This window comes from Ahaetulla prasina, chromosome 2 (genome assembly GCF_028640845.1).
Source record: "Ahaetulla prasina isolate Xishuangbanna chromosome 2, ASM2864084v1, whole genome shotgun sequence".
Classification (NCBI taxonomy): Eukaryota; Metazoa; Chordata; class Lepidosauria; order Squamata; family Colubridae; genus Ahaetulla; species Ahaetulla prasina.
In genome coordinates, this window is record NC_080540.1 from 95,019,442 (window position 1) to 95,037,229 (window position 17,788).

Consider the following 17,788-nt stretch of genomic DNA (forward strand, 5'->3'; position numbering starts at 1 on the left):
CAACTTCCCAATTCAGCTCTGAGATTTTCTGGTGATCTCCCTTACAAGGTCAGATTGTTCAGCTAGATTGACATCAGCAAAGTCTGATAAATATTGTTGTAGCTGCCCCCAGTTATAGTGACAGTCATTATAGTGATAATGCATTGCAGAATATGCAACACGGTATGCTTAGATTTCAGCGTGTGGCAGAAAAGGCAAGGCCCAGAGCTGCACTCCTGAAAAGGGGAAATGCCAACTAATTCACTAACCTCTCTGAAAGGAAGCAGGTATGTCTGCAAAACTTTGAAATTTTTCCTAACAACTAAAGCATCAACGTTATTTCTGTGCTAAATTCTGGGAGCTGCCATTCACATTTAAATACTACACTGTTAGGATCACTTGTATTCTGCATTCTCTCCAGCTCTGGGTGAGGTTAATGCTATCCTTTCCTCCAGTTTTATTCTCAATAGGAGCCTTGTGAGGTGCAATGACCTGAGAGCCAGTGAGTTTCCCAAGAGTTTCAGCTAAAGGGGGTTTTACGACAGGTTTCACCCCAGGTTTCTTTGGGGAGAGAGAAAGTGGAGGGAGAGGGGATAGGAAGACTTCCTTTTCACCCCGTCTTTCTCACCTTCCTTTTCTCTCTTTACATTGTGAGACCCACGGAGATACTTTGCTGCCTGAAGCAGAATCAGCTATTTTTGCTCCCTGTAAGTCCCTCCCTTTGGAGGGGGGAATTGCGAAATTGTTGAAAGTAACTGAGTCTATCTGCATATTAATGAGTCAGACGAAAAGGGCAGCAGGAGCTGTTTTAAAAGAGGAGGAAAGCCTCCGTGCTCAGGCAGAGAGGAGCTGAAACTGGCAGGACGTGCAGGAAGAGAGACAACAGAAACCAGGAGAGCAAAACCGGACGAGTCAGTCACGATCCGTCCTTTGGCCTGGCACCCCTCAAACGCCATCTGACCCCCCACTATCTGAACAATCCCGGGGGCAAAGAGAAAGCAGGTTAACCCGGTGAGACCTAAGTGAACCCATTTCTAGGCTCTTCAGGTCTTTACTATGAAGCTTTTGACCGCAGTTCTCCTCATATTGGTCCTTGTAATCTGCTTTACCAGTGTAGAAGGTAAGTTACAGGTTCCTCACTAACCACCCTCTCTCTCACTCACTCTGGAGTTTTTTCCCTTTCATCCCTCACCTAAACAGCAGATTGAAATACAATTGTGGTCCTTGGAAAGGACTTAGAAAAAAGAAAAACGACAAGAGACTGCAGAATATAGGTTTGCAAAAATGAGAACTATCAGCAAAGTTCCCATGAAAAGCCATGGATAGCCCTAGTTGGCATTTAATTTTTCAGCCAAAGTTTACTTCTTGGAAGGGACCAGCTTTGAAGGGTGAACTCATTCATGGTTTTGCACAGTGGAAAAAGTGAACAGAACTCAAACAGGTGCAGGTATCAAGAATTTTTAACATTTTGGTTTCGTTGGGAGGCTTGAATTGTTTGTTGTTAAATTTCTCTTTGGTCCAGCTTGGTACTATGTTATTTTTTTGCAGTTTGTAGAGTGTAAAATGTTGAATTTGGAATACTTTTGGCATACTCTTTTAATATTTATCAGAAGGAAAGAAATTAACACCCATGAAAATCATGGGTCATATTGTTTATTTTCCTTAAGCTTTTCTTTGTCATTAAATTTCAACACAGCAGGTGCAAAATTACTAAAATGAGGTTGTCACATGGCTTGTTATACACAGAGGTTGCGATCCAGTGGGTTTATTTGGGAGTTAGCCCTACTAGATCTAATGGATCTAATTTCTGTATATAAACAGAGACATTTACACATCTTCTCTCTACTTCAACTGAATGTAAACTGCTTAAGCATATGTAGGATTGAAGCCTTGATATAAAAATGTTTACAAATTATAGCACTTGTTTTTTAAAGTGAAACTATAAACAAATCAGGTGTTTCTGTAGATTTTAAAATAATATTTGAACTTAGTCCATGGACAAATGGACACATACTTTTTGTCTTATAGGATCAAAATGCAAATGCTTAAGAAAGGGTCCGAAAATAAGATTCTCTGATATTCAGAAACTTGAAGAGCGCCCAAAATATCCATACTGTAAGGAACGAATGATCATGTAAGTTTTTTTTTTAAAAAACCAGTGTTATAACTAAATCTAATTTAAGTCTGCTTTTCTGCAAATGTTAAAATGATTAAAATAATCTGTTTATTACATATCATATTTAGTGTAGCAAAATAGCTGGAAACTTGTTTTTTCTCTTACATTTAGGAAACATGGTTAATTTATTAAGTGTAAACTAAAAATGAAATATGAAGTTAAAAAAAGCAATAAATCTTCTCAGTTGTTTACTTATTTATTTGTGTATGTGTGGGCATTAGAGTTTCCATATTCTGAATCTTAATCTTCACAGAAGCAATTAACGCAAAATATTTATTATAAAATGCTGCAGCACAATGCAACTATTTCAATCCCATTCTCTTAAGTGACTAAAAACCTTTAAATGTAATATAATACTGAGTACATTTATTTTTGAATCCATTAAGCTCAGTGAGGTGTACTACTACTAAACATTTGGACTACACATAAGGAATCTCTCTTAGCTGAATAAAGCTGCTGATTTCAGTACCCAAAATCACCTCTACCTCTTTGGGAATTTGTGCTAAATAGCATTACTTGCCAAGTCATTGTTAATCATGCCTACTTTATATAATACTCACTCCTCACCCCTTTGACTGCCATATCAAAAACATGCTAAGGAAATCTTTCTTAAAAAAAAAATCCCACATAGAACTTTTTGTATGGGCTCTGAAACCCACTTAAGTAACAGATAAAATGAACTGCTCCTACTTTTTAAAAAAAAAGGATAGTTGTAGTACATCACAGCTCACTCTCCTCTGTGTCAACTGATGCAAGAAACAGGACCCTTCTACATAGGTGTCTAGCAATATTGTCTTTTCTTCCAAATGATAAATAAAAAATGAGAGATGGAGGAAAGTAGCAATAGCTACTTTCAGATCCCATAACATCTATCTTCTGGTATGTTTCTGTAGAGACTCTCCCCAAAAATGTTTACTAGCTAAAGTATATAATGCCAAATAGCTTTTATTTTAGAAGTGCACCACAATGATATAACTCAGGACAGCACCGATATTAGTTTGAAAAAGTCGGCAGAAGTTGGGAAAAAGGCTCTCTTGTAGAATTAAGATTCACCTGCATCATCAGATTTTGAGGAAAGGAATGGCCAGAATGATGTTTTTCCATACTGGATACTATCGTATAAAAATAGTTTCCATAGTAAAGATATTAAAAAGAGTCATTGTCTTCTCACTTTTATCCCTATCCTGTGACTCCTCATTGAAATGATAAGTTATCTATGAACTGAAAGGCACAGCTTACCTCACTAGTGTGTTGGAATGATGGCAAAAGCAAACACTATTCCACTTCTTAAGAATTATTTTTTTTCCACACTATCATCAGAATCATTGATTCTTTTGCTCTAGCAGGAAGAGAACAAGTTTGTCCTAGGAAACAATGTTCTCTAAGCAAAGAGGAATTTTATTTTTCATTGCCCTTGTTTGAAAACTCCAAACAACACTCTCTGATGCTTCCTTTTAGTTTGTCTTCAGAACCAGTTGAATTTCTTTGCTTGATTTAATTGCTGGTAATTTCAGATTTTTCGTATTGATAACTCCAAACGTTTCTCAGGCAGACCCATATGTTACATATGGTTTCAAATCTATTAATCTTTAAAACTTAAAAAAATACTGAAGTCTGAAGAAAGACAAACATAAAAAAAGAGTCTTAAGATTTTTTCCCCCCACTAAACTTTTTCTTTCTGAATCCCTTTGGTTAGATATACAGATAAGGCTAAATCCGTTGAGGGGTAGGGAAATGAATGAATTCAACACCAATACAACTAACTTACAATAATAGTTAAACATTTCATAAGATACTCAGTATATCAACATTCAAAGAAATACACTCATTTGTAGTCTGCTTATTAACTGACTCCTGTGGCAGAATCAAACTGAAATAAACTGAGCTCCTGTATCCATAAAAGTTATTTAAATTGGTGCTTTTAGCATTTCTGACATTTCATTTAACTTGTCTGCATTGTTCTTCACTTCACAAGCATTTTCTATAACGTACCCACCCACTCTTACCAGGACCGAAAAAGGGATTAACAGATGTTCATTTTTTTAATAAATTGGCTCTGCACTCTGTTTTATTATAATCTATTAGGATCATTCTTAAAACTAATTTTGGAACTGGCATATACACACATACACTTCATCACAGTTCAAAATTCAGAGGTGGGTGGTATCTGGATTATTCATGCACTGTGCATCAAACCCCTTTAGCTCTGTGCTCATTCAATGAATGTGAAGCACTTCTGCACACTGCTATAACCAGAGTGAGAGGAGGCATAAGATAAAATGTACTGATTTTAGAATAATGCAGAGATTTATGCAAAATCAAGAAATTAAAAATAGAATTGCAGTGGATTGGTAATGCATCGTTCCTTCTTTGCAAGCAATATCGAATTGTTTAATATACACCATATAAAAAATTCTTGTAGCAGGGAAGAATGTGCCTTGCTAAAGCAATTTCTTCTACTCTATTCTGAATCACTATCACTTCTTTTGCAGCTCTGTACTTGATCTGATATATGGCAGTTAAATAAGCTGATCATAAATATTCAAGATAGTTCATAACAATCAAATTATATATTCAGTCATTTGGAAGTAAATCCTTCAATTCATAATTTCTCAGTAAATTTGAAGACATTCAAAATTAGCGGATTCAAGATTTTCTGATATATTATTTGTTTAAAATAACATCTGCCAAAAATTGTAGTTGGAAGTATGTAATAATAATACATTACATCCATAAAATAAAATGAAACTGGGCTGGGGTATAAATTTTATTCACCTGAATAAAAAAGCCAAAGTGAAAATCAGTTTTATGGCAGGATCGGAGGTCAATAAAACAAATAGCTAAGTGCACAAAGAATCTTTTCCATACAAAAAATGGTCTTTGCATACAGATGGAATTAATCCAATAGCATGGGCTTCTGGGAAGAATATTAACCCTATAACTTTAGGCTGAATCTAGCATGTTGTTCCACAATTCCTTTTACCAAAATTGTAAATTCAGGGTATGCTGTCTTTGATCCTTTGTCTTTCCTTAACCTGTCAATCCCAGAAGTGCTGCGATTTTCCTTTCACAAATTTCCAGCCACCAGGAATAGTCTGGGAATTACAACCATCTGAAGAATAGCAGCTTGGGGATATTTTTTTGTGTGTGTGGACTGTATTAAACATTCTGTGTATACTGAGAGCAAAACAAAAACAGGGATATATCTATGCATAACTGTTCAAACCTGCAATACAGGGATGATGATCAACTGAGAGTTAATGGACATGGATATGAGATAGGGAAAATGGAGGAGAGTGGAATTTCAGAACTGCCTTGCCCTGAGGCTGTATATACCCAGCCTTTGTGGGCAAGAGAGCTGAGAATCAGTGATCCAAACACCGGTATAATATGATAGTAAATATATGATAAATGCAATATTATATTTGAAGACGAACCACAAAAATCCATCCAATGCATCTGTGGCCATAATCTTAAAGCAATATTCAAATGTACTATCTGCATAAGTTGAATTACTCTGTTGCTAATACACAGCAATGATAATCACACAAAAACTGGCACTTAGAAATAACAGAATTATATTATAGAAGAAGCCATATAAAATTTTGATCAATTGGGCCAGTGCAAAAATGTGTGTCCTACCAACTCTGCTTCACAAGGTTCATGCAAATCTCCCAACAAGAGAAAGTTGTCTTTAGAAGTTCTCATAAAGAAAAAAAAATTGGCTCTCTTAGAACAGCGATTTGTTGGCATTTGTTAGTATGGAATCGTCAAGAGCTTAGTGTGAAATTTTGGATCAGAAAAGGAATGGCTTGACCCTCTGGGATTATGTGGGGTGAGGGGACTACCTTTTATGAGAAATAAACTCAGAAGATAACTCCATGGACAGGAAGGGGGGTGTCCTCTTCTCTTGCTCCCTGCTCCGTAGTCCCCCAAATATCAGCTTTCATGTGAAAATCAGGAAAGGCCTGTTCCAACTGCTTCTGTGGTCCAGTGTGCCAGTGACCTCCTTTTTCTGACAGGTCCTGAGAAATGTTCAAACTTCCAGAAGGTATGGAGGTAGCTCTTTCCCAGTCCGCCTGCATAGACAGTTATGTCTCCATTACATCAGTGACCTGAAGCTGACAAAGGGTTCAGAAACGTGCATCAGCATAACAAAAGCAGTGCGAGGCTTTCCTGCCTGAGCATTGGCTGCCAAGGACTCGTCTGGGCTGCCTGATGGGAAAACCAAACAACAGTGTGCTCTCACAAACAAAATGCCAGCAGAAGTGGGATGTTGGAGGGCCAGCCGAAAAACAATCACAAGCTTTTTTAGGATGGGTCTGAGGGAGCTGTGAATGCCAGACTTTTAGAAGCTCGGCTAGATCTGGCAGTCGAAGGGAAAAGAAGAAGTTCTGAGGTAGAAATATAACTGAAATGCCCATTAGAGAATATTTTCATTCTTTGCTAAAAACAGCAAAAAATAAAAAAAATCTCTCACGATTAAGCCTCTGAGCATGCGGTCTTAAGATCCTTTCTATTTTTTCTCTTTTCACAAGACAAAAACACTTGCTGTTGTTGTTTTTAGTTTATTTTATTAGATCATCCTAAAACTTAGTTGCCTATCGGACTGATACATTTTCCCTTTCTTTCTGTTTCTAGTTCTTTTTTTCCCCTCTCTGTAGCAATTTATGCTTGTCTGAAAAAAAATGTTTTGAATAGGATGTATAAGGTTGCAATCTCAGACTAAATTCAACAGAATTGAAAATTTTAGGACTGTTTTATATGTTAACTCAATGTCATTGTATAGAGTGTACATTTTAATTTATGAATTTAATTTATAATGTTATTATAATACTTCAGGAAAATGTTTAAATGAAAAAGTTATATTACATATTAATGTCTTGGAGCTTGGCAATGCTTCTCAGTCCCCTCCCTTTTTTTTTTAACCTCAAATTTTCATTTGAAAAAGAAATCAGATTTGAAATAAATAAATAGTAAGTTTCTTATAACAAGTAATTTAAATCACAATCAGAAAGAAAAATATGTTAGGACTCTTCAAGTTAAGATATATCTGTCCTAAAGACATTCGTGTGATATGTGAATCCAATCAATCTATAGATTGATTAATTTTAGTTCATTGAATAACCATGATTACTAGTTTCAGGCTACTCTATAAACCAAAGATTATAATTTACAAAGAAAGAGATAATACTGCTCACTAAGCCTAACAGAACAGAATGACTTTATATGACACGCAGTATGAACTATGTTACTATCGCTCATGAATAAGAAACTCGACAGTTTTTGTTGTTTTTACAAAGCACAACTGAAACATCCTATGTGTGTATACATGTATATATACACATTCAGACATAAGAATCACACAAAGCGCTGGGATTCATGAAAGTTTTTTTAACAAAATGATTGTTTGGTATGGTTATGTTCTAACATTTTACACAATCTTAGAGAAGAAAGGGGGCCAAGAGCAATGAGGCCATAGTGCACCAAAGAAATCCATGAGAGAATGAGTAGGCATTTGGTGTGACAGAAAAAAAACCTAAAGAACTAGAGTTGCACAATATTGTCAAGGTGGTTGCTACGGCAAGGATTAGGAATGCTACAGTAGCTTTTATCACTTTAAAGTTATGCTGGGACCTGGGAGCCACAGATTACTGAAAAAACTTCTGGTTCTTAAGAAGTTTCATTATATACAACAGCAAGATACATACATAAAATTTTCCATTTCTGACCTCTGAATATGGGAAATGTTATTTAGTGCATCAAAAATGAAAGTAATGCATAGGAGAGCTTGTGGGATATAAAAATAGATCCATCTAGCACCTGAGTCTTGCCAGTGGTGATCCATGCTACTTTAGAGATTTATCCTTTTCTCTACCATTTAACAATTTGTCTAGTTAAGAGCTTGATTGCCAGAAAGATGGACTAAGCACATCCAGATTTTCTATTCTCCCAACTCCAATTCTCTAACAGAATTTTAACAGCATTAATGCGGATGACACTGCAGTCTGTTTACCAGTGCATGAACTGTGACTTACTTGAAATGGAAGGTTCTGCCTAACACCAAAATCACATGCAACAATGCAATAAAGTTTTCAGGTGCAGAGACAAAAACAGAACATGTACAGCCATTACACAAAATAGCTCTTAAGAGAGTAATGATCTACTGCGACTTTCCAGATGTCCCAATACTCCATATATCGCAACAGTCCCAGCCAATGTGGTCAGTAATAAAGGATGTTTTGAGAAATGTAGATTAGCAACACCTAAAAAGACAGTTTGCCCAATGCTTGTAGCAGAAAGACTTTCTGGTTTTTCTGAAGACGTTTCACTTCTCATCCAAGAAGCTTCTTCAGCTGAAGAATGAGAAACTAATTATGGTGTTAACAAATCTTGTTTGTTAAAATTGTAGGAGCCACTCCATACTGAACTGACAAATTGGTTTTTATTTCAGAGTCTCAATGAAATCCCGATTCCGAGGTGGCCATCAATACTGCCTGCATCCTAAACTCCCAAGTACAAAAAGATTACTTAAGTGGTATACAATATGGAAAGAAAAAGAAAGGTGGGTAATTGATTATATGCAGGTGAGGGCAACCATCTAGCCTTATTATAACAAGAGGGCTTTCTTGTTAACCAAATTCACTCATTTAGAAAAAAGATGTCTCTGACACATGTTTGATTCAAATTACAGTGACAAGCATGCTAAGTGTCACTCTAGCTACAGGCTCAATCTAACTTGAAAAAACATGCTATTAGTTGATTTCTTCGAAAAAGTGTAATACAATAAATGACTGGTTAATGTATCTATATTTTTGCTGAAGTAAGTTCTCCTTAGAAATCCAATTATCTCTAGGCTAGAAACTGTGGGAGACCATGAGTTCTAGCGCTGCCTTTGGTCCAAAACTAGTTGGGTGACCTTAGGCCCATAAAAGCAATGACAAACCACATCTGAAAAACCTTGCCAAGAAAACTCAGGAATTACTCCTGGAGTCGTCTGGAGTCAAAACTGACTTGAACGCATACCCACACTAACAAAAAGTTTCTGCTTAAGCCTGGAGCCAGTGTGTTAAACATTGCCTGCCTGCCTGCCTGCCTACTTTCTTACTGACTAACATGCCACTCCAGATTTTAACTATCAATCAATCAAATCCAACAAGCAATTTATGACAAAGTATTAATACTGTATAAGGATGATCACTAATACTTTATGCATGCAATATGAACCATAAATTATGCTTGTCTTTTCCTGCTGTGTGTGTGTGTGTGTGTGTGTGTGTGTGTGTGTGTGTGTGTGTGTGTCTAATAAGTGGTCAAAGTGTAGGGAATGAGTAGGAAGCAATGTTTATCATTTTTCAGAAGCTGTTGCGTTTTTCTGCATTTTTACTTCTGATTCATAATTCTGTTTCACAAGACTGTAGTCTTACTACTTACTCTCTTGCAGTGGGTGCAGGGGAGGTATAAACCAAAGATTAAAGAAAATAAGAGGAAAGAAGAGCTCCACTCAGTTTTAATTTTTATCCTACCCCCTACACAAATAGAAAAGACAGCCCTAGGGAGAATTTTTTTTAAAAAATAAAAACCTTCTAGGAAACAGATGTCTTATCCTTTAAATTATTTTTCATATTATGCTTGTGTAGTGGATTGAAAAAGATCCTCTGCTTATGCTTTGCTAAAATTCTTTAATAAAATCAAGTTCCAAATTTTAGCTACAACCCTGAATTAACCTAATATTGAGATCAATTTTGATTTAAGTATTTTGCTTACAGATTATATTATGCACAAAAGTCAGACTGAATTCATATTAAACAGCATGCTTCAGGAAAGATCCACCTATATCTGGAATTTCTTCATATATAAGCAAAGCTTTCACCTAATCAAATGTTTTAAAAGTCTTTCTGTAACCTAGTACTTTCAGATGTGCCGGGCTAATGTTTTCAAAGTTGTCATCCATTTCTTCCCAGATGTGCGGTAGTTGACCAGGCACATCTGATGGGCATTGATTTTGGCAAAGCATTGTGATAATATGTAAATATACCATGAAAGTAAAAATTAAAATGTCTTCTTTTTTAAAAAAAAGTTTTTTATTTTTTTAACAAACACACACAAACAAACCTACAATGCATTTTTTCTGAACAGAGTATTGGCCAAGATAATTAAAAGTTGTATAAATTTGGAACTTGGCCAATAAATGTCTTCTATCAATCTGAACTTTATAACTTTGTTACAAAACAAATCGCTTCAGTGCTCCCAGCAGCAGGTTAAGAGAGGTACTTCCCCCATTTCATCCAGAGCCCTTTGGACTAATTGGCATAATCCTGCTAGAGGTAACATAGTTAAAATTGCCAGACCTGGATCACATTTGGAATCCTGAGAGGAGCCATCAAAGCTGATATTAATAGGCATATATAGTCCAGTGGGGAAATCCAAATTTTTTTACTACTGGTTCTGTGGGCGTGGCTTGGTGGGCGTGGTGTGGCTTGGCGGGCATGCTAGGGGAAGAATACTGCAAAATCCCCATTCCCTCCCCACTCCTGGGGGAAGGATATTACAAAATCTCAATTCCCACCCCACTTTGGGGCCAGCCAGTCATGGTATTTGCCAGTTCTCCAAACTATTCCGCTACCAGTTCTCCAGAATCTGTCAGAACATGCTGGCTTTCACCCCGATATAGTCTCTGAATTAAGTGATTTTATAAATGCCTTTGAAAAGGCACTTCGGCAAGAAATCTCCTTCTCTCTAACTTGGGAGGGGAAAATTATTTGCCCATGTGAAACATTATCAGCCTGAATATTTAGAAGGAGGCCTGAAATTATCTTTCTTAGCTAGGGTCATATAGGGGGCAGTAGAGCAATGGAAATTTTAAAAAGGGATATTCTTTAATTTGCTTAATTTATCAGTTTAAAGTGGCCATTCTAATTAAAAGCATAGGTGCAGAACGTTGTTATAATATCTGGAAAAGTCACAGAACTGGGACAGATTGGGGGTTTTTTTTAAAAAAAAGTAAAACATCATTTGTCCAAGGTGAAAAGGAAGTTCTCATTGATATGGATATTCATATTGGGGGAATTGTGTTACTTAATGTGATCTACCTGGTGAGCTGTTTGGCTAGTTCCTGCAGACATGACATGTATTGGCCATATCTTACAGACTGTAAATAAGTTTTATTTATACTTGACCTCAAGAACCAAGATTTCTTGCGGGTTCAGTTTTGGCAAAGGGTAAGAAGTTTGGAATGTTCAGTCTGGATGCCTCAAATATAAAAGAATAATTCCAACCATATCCCTGAACATGAGAAGAAGATCTTTTCTCTAGTATACAATATGCACTATGTAAGGATCTGTCCTTCCATTCAGCTACTGCAGGGCCAGTCAATTATAACTGCAAGTACAATCTTTTAACATTAGAGTTCAGATTCGGCCAAATAGGTTGTAAAAAAATGCTTTTAAAAGGTAAAAAAAAGGCTCTGACGGTCACAGCTGAGCCGCACAATTATCAGAGCCTCTTTTTTACTTTTAAAAACATTTTTTACAACCTATAGGTTGTAAAAAAATGCTTTTAAAAGTAAAGTAAAAAAAAAAGATTGTGTGCCACAGCTTGATCACACACACCCCCAGCGCGCTGTTCTACTTACCCCATGCCTCCTTTTGGTGTACACTGCACGCGCGCACCTCACATTTGGTGCACGGTGCGCACTATGCATGCACACGCACAGTATGCGTTTGGCACACAGTGCGCATGTGCAGCCAACGAATCGGTAGTAAACCGGTTCAGATTTCACTACTGATCACCACCATCTATTTACTGCATCTCCGGCTTAGCAATTGTGCACCAGTACGATGAAGCATTGTCCAGCTACCCAATGTAACATAAGTATCTTTCAAAAACGTCTTCCTGGGTGATATCCCCAGGATCACACAACAAAGACCCTTGTGGTTAGAGAACAAATTAAATGCCTGTTTCCCAGGTGAAAAGGCCAGAAGATTACTTCTCTGTATAAAAGAGCTGAATAGAGACTTGGGTAAACAGCTATTTCCTTCATCATTCTGGTTCAATGAGCTTTGGCACACCTGCCCTGAGGTGAAACAGCAGAAGCAGATGAACTTCTAGGAACAAAGGGCCCGATTGCCTACCTAGTTCCCCTTTGATAAAAGCTCAAAATACAAGCAAAACACTGAAGAATATACTCCTGCTCCCCAAAAGAGAGGGAAGGGGGTTTATCAGCAGAAGTTGGGCAGAGCCCAGCAATTAATGTTTAAATTGTATATTAGAAACTTTTGAAGGTTTTAAGGATCTGCAGGTGTTATATCTAGAAAATAATCAATTATTTTAATTATGATTTTACTGGTTTTGTAAATGGATAATCGCAACAGTGGGAGGTGTGTTGTAACAAATTTGCTTCTTGTTACAATTTAGTCCCACTAATGAGGTAAATAAGCTCGCATTTGTTACTTCACTTTTGAAACTAACAAATAACAAATTCTGGGTCCTGAATGGCATTTTTGGTGTGCCTTTCTGGACCAAAACTAGTAGTTACATAGTCAGTGCTGGATTCTATCAGCTATGTCACAGATTATTGGCATCTGTAATGAGAAAGACCTTGGGAGACAGGGCAAAGAGATGCTACCTAGGTAATGGTCAGATAAGAGGCAACATAGCCTGCAGCTGCATAGTGAGTGGAACAAGAGCTTCAGAAGAAACCCTAAGTATTCTGAGGGAAAATTGTACTTTCAGGCTTGTAAGATTATGTTAATATGTAGCAGGGATAAACGTGTATTGTGCCTGATGGCAACTTGACATGTGTCGTAGAATATAGTGACTTCATTGCCACAATATCAGATATTGTGGCAATGGGAACATCAAATTGGGAACAACAAATAGAAATGTTTGACTTGGTCAATTTACCCCCTGGAGCATAGGGTCAATTCTAAATGTGCTCCATGAGACACCAATGTAGAGTAATTCCAGCCGTGAGAAAAATTAGTATATTAGCCTGTTTTGCATATCTTCCTCCAAATAGAGAAGTGGAAAGAAGGAACAATTGAAAAAGCAATGATCTTTACAACACTCACTCACAGCCAAGGCCTAGCCATTCAAATATTTCAACCAAATACTGATTACCTGTAGTGGCCAAGCCCAGAGCTGCCCGCAGGAAGAGATTAAAACCATATTATGCCATTGTAACATGAGCTCTGTTCCTTCTTTATGTTGTTGTGATCTCATACATGTATATAAAGAGAGTATATCTTGCATCATATTTGTGCAACACTGCATTGGTCATTTGGACAAAAACATTTAATCTTGCAGATGCCTCTGACTAAACCATACCTATTGTTGCCTACATGATAAACAGGGAAGGGCTGGTTGTATTATCCAGCCTTGCCCATACTCTGCAGGCCCTCCTTAGAAAAAGTGAGTGAGGATTTGACATTCTCAAAATAGAACTGCCAAGAGATTTGGCTGTGTGAGTGACCGGCTGGGTTAAGGATGTTGTGGGAACAGAGCAAACAAATCTAAGAAACATTTCACGATGAATTAATACAAGAATATATGAAGGAGATCTCAGTCCAAACACTGAACTTGGATTCACAGCTATACTTTGTAAAATATTTACATCTTTGTTTTATTAAACATTTTTTGCCCATTCTCAGTATTTATAGGTTTCTGGTCTTAAAATAAAAGCTATAAATTACAGCAATTGCCTATAAACAAGAAGGCTTCTACACTTAATCAACTGCTATTGAAACTGAAGAGCTTAATTTGCAATGCAATGATAAACCACAACAACATAACAAAACTCATAATTAATCTAACATTGACATAACACAAAATATTAGCATTGCCTTAAACATATACTAATGTTTAAGTATATGTAATATACTAATACTAAAGCTAATTTTATTAAACACCACTTTAAGAGGCAATATGTCACTGAATAATACTAACTATTGAACAGTAATAGTGGGAGACAATAGTGGGAGCTGATATTGCTGTTCACAGAATCATCATAACCACTTTTCACCATCTAGTCCAACCCTCTAGCCAATACACAAATTTACTTCTACAGCATTCCTGGCCAATGGCCATACAAATTCTGCTTTAATATCTCCAGCAAGTTGATTAAGTAGCATAAGACTTCGAAAGAGAACAGAAGTTAGATCTCATCTGCCCAAGAAGGCTGACGGATCAGTGCTTTGAATTTTAGTTTATTGAATAGCTTATGGGGTTGTTTCACTGTTTGATCAGACTTACTTTTATATTTTCTTCTTACTTTTTACTTTTACATTTTCAGAGTTTATGAAGAATAAGAGAGTGATGTCTAGTAGAAGAAGTGGGATTGATTAATTGATGGGCATAAGAAAGATGGACAACAAAGATGACTTCTCACAAGACACAACTCAACATCTATGTTAATTATAAAGCACTTTTCTTGTTACCAAGGATCACTTTTTACATTTTATAGCTGCAAAAAAGCCACCCGATTTCATAAGTGTCTTTATATATTAGATCCTATACATGCCTCCTTTCTAGTGAAAAATATCATGAAACATAATCTTCATTTAAAATGTATTTCTATAATCTTAATTTCATAACTGTTCTGTTCCTATGACTCGATATTGGGCTTTATAAGCTCATAAAATGAATCTTAATTTCTAAAAAAGAAAATCTAGAACAATCATTCTTTTTTAGCAGGGGGAGGGCAAGTTTCTAGTCCACAATAAACATTTCTGGTGTGTCCTTTTCTGTGGAATGAGAGGGGCTAAACTAGGGATTATTCTGTACATTGATATCTACTGCTGTAAAATTTGAAAATAAGGTTTCTCATTACAAAATTGATAAAAGCTGTTTGTTTTCTAATCCCTGCAGATGGGATAATATAAAATATACTACTCATTCTCTTTTGGTGGATAAAAATATTTCTAAAGCAGTTTAATATGGAAAAGACACTTTCTTCTTACCTGAAGTTCTTCTGAAGTTTGCAATTTTGCGTTATCTTCAGGTATATTGTGTATGATTTCTTAGATTTGTAGCTTAGAATTATCCAAAATGTACCTTATTATTGGGAAGGGATGAAGTTTCTGATAGGGGAATGGCCATTTAAGTTTTAGTAATAAAGCAACAATCTGTTATTTCGAATGTAATCATTTCACTGGTAAGCAGTACATTCCACTTTATAAAAAATACAAGTAACAAAACTACCTTTTCAATTGTAAATATACTATAGGAGATTTCCCTATATTATCTTTCTGTATAATGTATTGTACTGCTAAATTATCATACACTATTTAAATGTTTGAAATATTTAGGGAGTTGCATGCAGATTTCATATTTCTTTCTATGACAAATGAAACTTAAGGAATAAAATACATTTTAAAGGCTGGTGGCTAATTTTCATTGGATTCAACATTTGGGGCTCTAATAAACCATTTCTGGATTAGGTTGTGGTGAACATTAAAGGCCAATCCTTTGCTATTAGTGCCACTAGAATTTGGAGAAATCCCCATATTCACAAAGAAGTATCTTGCATTCAAGTGCACTTACCCATATTTTTCAAAAAGCTGGTCAGACATTAAAAAAGAATGCCATCAATCCCAAAGATGGGATTCATATTTTTTTAAACTGTTATTTCTGTTTCATTCCCTTGTTCCCCTGGTTTGTCTTTTCCTTTTGCAAAGTTTATCTAGTCACACAAAGGAACTAAATAAAATCCTCTTTTTCTGGATTCCAGATGTTGCAAATACTGCATTTTACAACATCAAGAGGATAATGTACAGTTCATGTGGAGCTTCCTCTCCAATAGTGGTAGTAGGGCCACACGATGAGGCAAAAGTACACACACTTGTAGCCCAAAGGCTTGTAGTACACACACTTGTAGCCCAATAGCCCAACTATTCAGCAGAACTTGTTAAGTCCTCCCCTCTCTATTCTGAAGAATATAGAAAGAAATACACCTAATGGGTGATATTAGCTTTGCTCTGCCACATGTACAAATGCTTATAAATTAAGGGAAAAGGGAGAACTCAACAGAGTAAAAGCAGTTGGGAGGGCAGGCAGAAGAAACCAGTAAGGAACTAAGAAGATAAAAATGGAGTTGGAATACCTGAGGACCTGCAGGCATTTGTGACATAAGTTTTCTTTACTGCCAAGAAAGTTTGGGATCAGGATAAGATCAGAGAAGTGCAAGGCTAAAGTCTATTATTCTATCATTGAATATTGGTCTGACCATTTTCTTCACCAACAGCCTCTCCTCACTAGGGATCCTTATAGGTAGTCTGCGAGTTATGACTAATGGGATGGGATGGGTTGGGATGGCTGTTAAGTGAACCATTTCATTTAAAACACATACCCCGTCCCTGCTCTCCACAAAGCATTTGTTAAATATGTGGTCATTAAGTGGAACACAGGGTCACTCGGGGGGGCAGATACTTGGGGGGGCCTAGTATAGGCACTAGCCCATCTGATTCATGTCCCCCCTGCAGCCCCTGAGTTACCCCATGCTGTTTCCTGCCCCTTGGGGTCCACGCAGCCACTTAGGCCTCATCCCTACCCCACACCCTACCACAATCACAGTTACTTTTCAAAGATTTCCAGAGCTCAGGAGTTTGAGGTAGGCAAGGAGGACAGGCTGCTCCATTGTTGGGCCACGTGGTACAATTCCATAAGTGGCCAGCTTTCTCTGAGTGAAAAATAATACTGGCAAAACTAAGGCTAGCATTAGTGAGCGAAAGAAAATCTCTCGTTTGCAATTACTAACCTTAGCTCCACCAGCATTAGCTTCTCTAATGGTAGCAAGGAAAGGAAAACCGAGAGGTTGTTCTTTCCTCACAAATGTTAATGAAGCTAGCTCTAGTGAAACTAAATCAGTGGTGAAATCAATTTTTGTTTACTACCAGTTCTGTGGGTGTGGCTTGGTGGGCGTGATGTGGCTTGGTGGGTGTGGTTTGGTGGGTGTGGCAGGGCACGGATATTGCAAAATCTCCATTCCCACCCCACTCTGGGGTCAGCCAGAGGTGGCATTTGTCGGTTCTCCAAACTACTCAAAATTTCCGCTACCAGTTCTCCGAACTACTCAAAATTTCCGCTACCGGTTCTCTAGAACCTGTCAGAACCTGCTGGATTTCACCCCTGAGCTAAATGCTGGTGGAGCAAATGCTAGCATTAGTGAGGGAAAAACCCCTTCTCAGTTTTCCTTTCCTCACTAATATTAACCTTAGCTTCACAAGCATTATTTTTCATTCAGAAAAATACAGCCGCTTCTGGGATTGTGCCACTGGCCCAACAACGGAGCGGCCTGTCTTTCTTACTCACCTGAACCTCCTGAGCTGTGAAGATCTTTGAAAAGTAAGTGTGCAATTGTGACATGGGGTAGGGTGGAAACCCAGTGGGGTGACAAAGCAGACCCGGTGGGAATTCAGAAGGGCAGAGTGGCAGGGAAATAAACAGGGGTATGCGCGCACCGCAGAGTCTTTGCAGTTGGTCGTGACAGCGAATGACTACAGGGTGCTGCAGGCAATGTAACTTTGTGACTGGGTCATAAGTTGCTTTGGGGGGCTGGCTCTGCCGTAACTTCGAACAGTCACTATCTGTACTGTCATTCAGTAACTGCTGTATTGGGATAATGCAGAAGATAGT

The 17,788-nt window shown here is 37.3% G+C and overlaps 1 protein-coding gene across 1 annotated transcript; it reads left to right on the top strand.

The window, feature by feature from the left end:
• The first annotated feature begins 767 nt into the window (after positions 1 to 767).
• CXCL14 (C-X-C motif chemokine ligand 14) lies at positions 768 to 15,535 on the top strand. The gene is made up of 4 exons (XM_058171275.1): positions 768 to 1,099; positions 2,008 to 2,113; positions 8,610 to 8,720; positions 14,448 to 15,535. Exons 1-4 carry the CDS (start codon positions 1,036 to 1,038, stop codon positions 14,461 to 14,463), a joined length of 297 nt encoding a protein of 98 aa, XP_058027258.1. The 5' UTR covers positions 768 to 1,035; the 3' UTR covers positions 14,464 to 15,535.
• The last annotated feature ends 2,253 nt before the right edge of the window (positions 15,536 to 17,788 follow it).

Bases quoted from the DNA above. Each gene is read 5' to 3' on its own strand.
- CXCL14 (XM_058171275.1), top strand. From the start codon at position 1,036: ATGAAGCTTTTGACCGCAGTTCTCCTCATATTGGTCCTTGTAATCTGC. The intron at 1,100-2,007 runs GTAAGTTACAGG...TTTGTCTTATAG, and splicing joins CTGCTTTACCAGTGTAGAAG to GATCAAAATGCAAATGCTTA. The intron at 2,114-8,609 runs GTAAGTTTTTTT...TTTTTATTTCAG, and splicing joins TGTAAGGAACGAATGATCAT to AGTCTCAATGAAATCCCGAT.